Genomic DNA, 1,458 nt, shown 5'->3' on the forward strand with positions numbered 1-1,458 from the left:
ATTCCTTTTGATTCTCTTTTGTTTATTTGTATATGTCTCTCACTTTTGTATTTTTATTTTGGCCTAGAGGCTTGTATTTGAGAGAGAACAAAACTTGTATAAGCCATTTTAAACTTCAGTTTCCTTTTGTCGGTATATTTGGCTAGCCGGCTTAAACTCCGCAAGCCGTGGCTAGTTTTTTTATGATATTACGCTATTATACTATTATCCTTGATTATATCACACCTGTTTCTTGTGCTTTAAGTTAGACGCTTTGTTAGTTCATTTTGCGCTTTTAAAATCCTATTTTTGAGCTATATCCTTCATCAGGCTTCTAGAATATATTATTTCCTTCTATATATAAATATGTATAAGCCTTAGAACTGTTGTAACCTCTGATTAACCTTTGCCTTACGGCTAGAGGTAAGGCTTAGGGTAATTAGGGTGTTACATTTAGTGGTATCAGAGTGGTTTGTCCTCATGAGCCTGAGGGATGGACCGATTGTACTTCATTGCATACTCTGTGTGTCTTTTCTTTGATGCTATTAGGTTATCTATTTGATATTTCATAGCATGCTTGTTTGTGAGTGCCTATTTGGGATAATTGAAACATTAGGCTTTTGATATTGGGACTGATCACCTCGATATCGATTGTTTGGTGTAGATAGGAAACCCAATGGTCACTCGCGGACGAGGTCGAGCACGTTCACGAGAGAGTAGGAATGAGCAACCGGCTGATAACCATGCCGAGTTCATGGCGGTGATGGCGAACCTGGTGAACACCATGGAAGCGAATGCTGCTGCAACTTTGCAAGTTATACAGAGGTTAACCCACCCGGCCATAAGCGGAAACGACAAGGGAGGAGGTGCTGAGGGTAGCTTAAGAGGTGTTCCGAGAACTCTAACTGCTTTTCGGAAAGCTGGCCCGCCGATTTTCAATGGTTCGACAAACCATACTGAAGTAGACAAGTGGTTCCAAGCTTTGGAGCATGCATTGCTAACTCAACATGTACCGTATGACAAGTTCGTGGAATATGCGACTTATCAGCTGGTGGGAGAAGCTCAACAATGGTGGCAAGGAGAGCGCCGACTGCGACACCAACAGAACGTGAACATTACCTGGGCGTTATTTGAGGAAGCCTTCTACAGGAAGTACTTTCATGGGTCATTAAGGGAGGCCAGAGAATTGGAGCTCTTACAGCTGAAACAAGGGTCCATGACTATAGCAGAATACTGATGAGTCCATATTTTTCGGTATATTTTGATTTGATTTGAGTGGATTTCATTACTTAAACCCACATTTATTCATCCAGATAGCATACTTTTGTGTTCTCTCCCTTAATTAAGCCTAATTGTGAAAACATGCTATTTTGTGCTTACTTTAATCATTTTTATCCCACTTTTATGCCATTCGATGCCATGACATGTTTGTTGAGCGATTTTAGGTCTAAGAGGCAAGTTTGGCAAGGAAAAAGTGGA

General features: G+C 40.7%; 1 protein-coding gene across 1 annotated transcript; it reads left to right on the plus strand.

The window, feature by feature from the left end:
* On the plus strand, positions 656 to 1,216 carry LOC107640536. Its single transcript, XM_016344050.1, has one exon. The coding sequence runs from the start codon at positions 656 to 658 to the stop codon at positions 1,214 to 1,216; it is 561 nt and encodes a 186-aa protein (XP_016199536.1).

The sequence above is a fragment of the Arachis ipaensis genome, chromosome B05 (genome assembly GCF_000816755.2).
Source record: "Arachis ipaensis cultivar K30076 chromosome B05, Araip1.1, whole genome shotgun sequence".
In the NCBI taxonomy this organism is placed as follows: domain Eukaryota; kingdom Viridiplantae; phylum Streptophyta; class Magnoliopsida; order Fabales; family Fabaceae; genus Arachis; species Arachis ipaensis.

Coding starts and splice junctions, on each gene's coding strand:
- LOC107640536 (XM_016344050.1), top strand. CDS start 656: ATGGTCACTCGCGGACGAGGTCGAGCACGTTCACGAGAGAGTAGGAAT.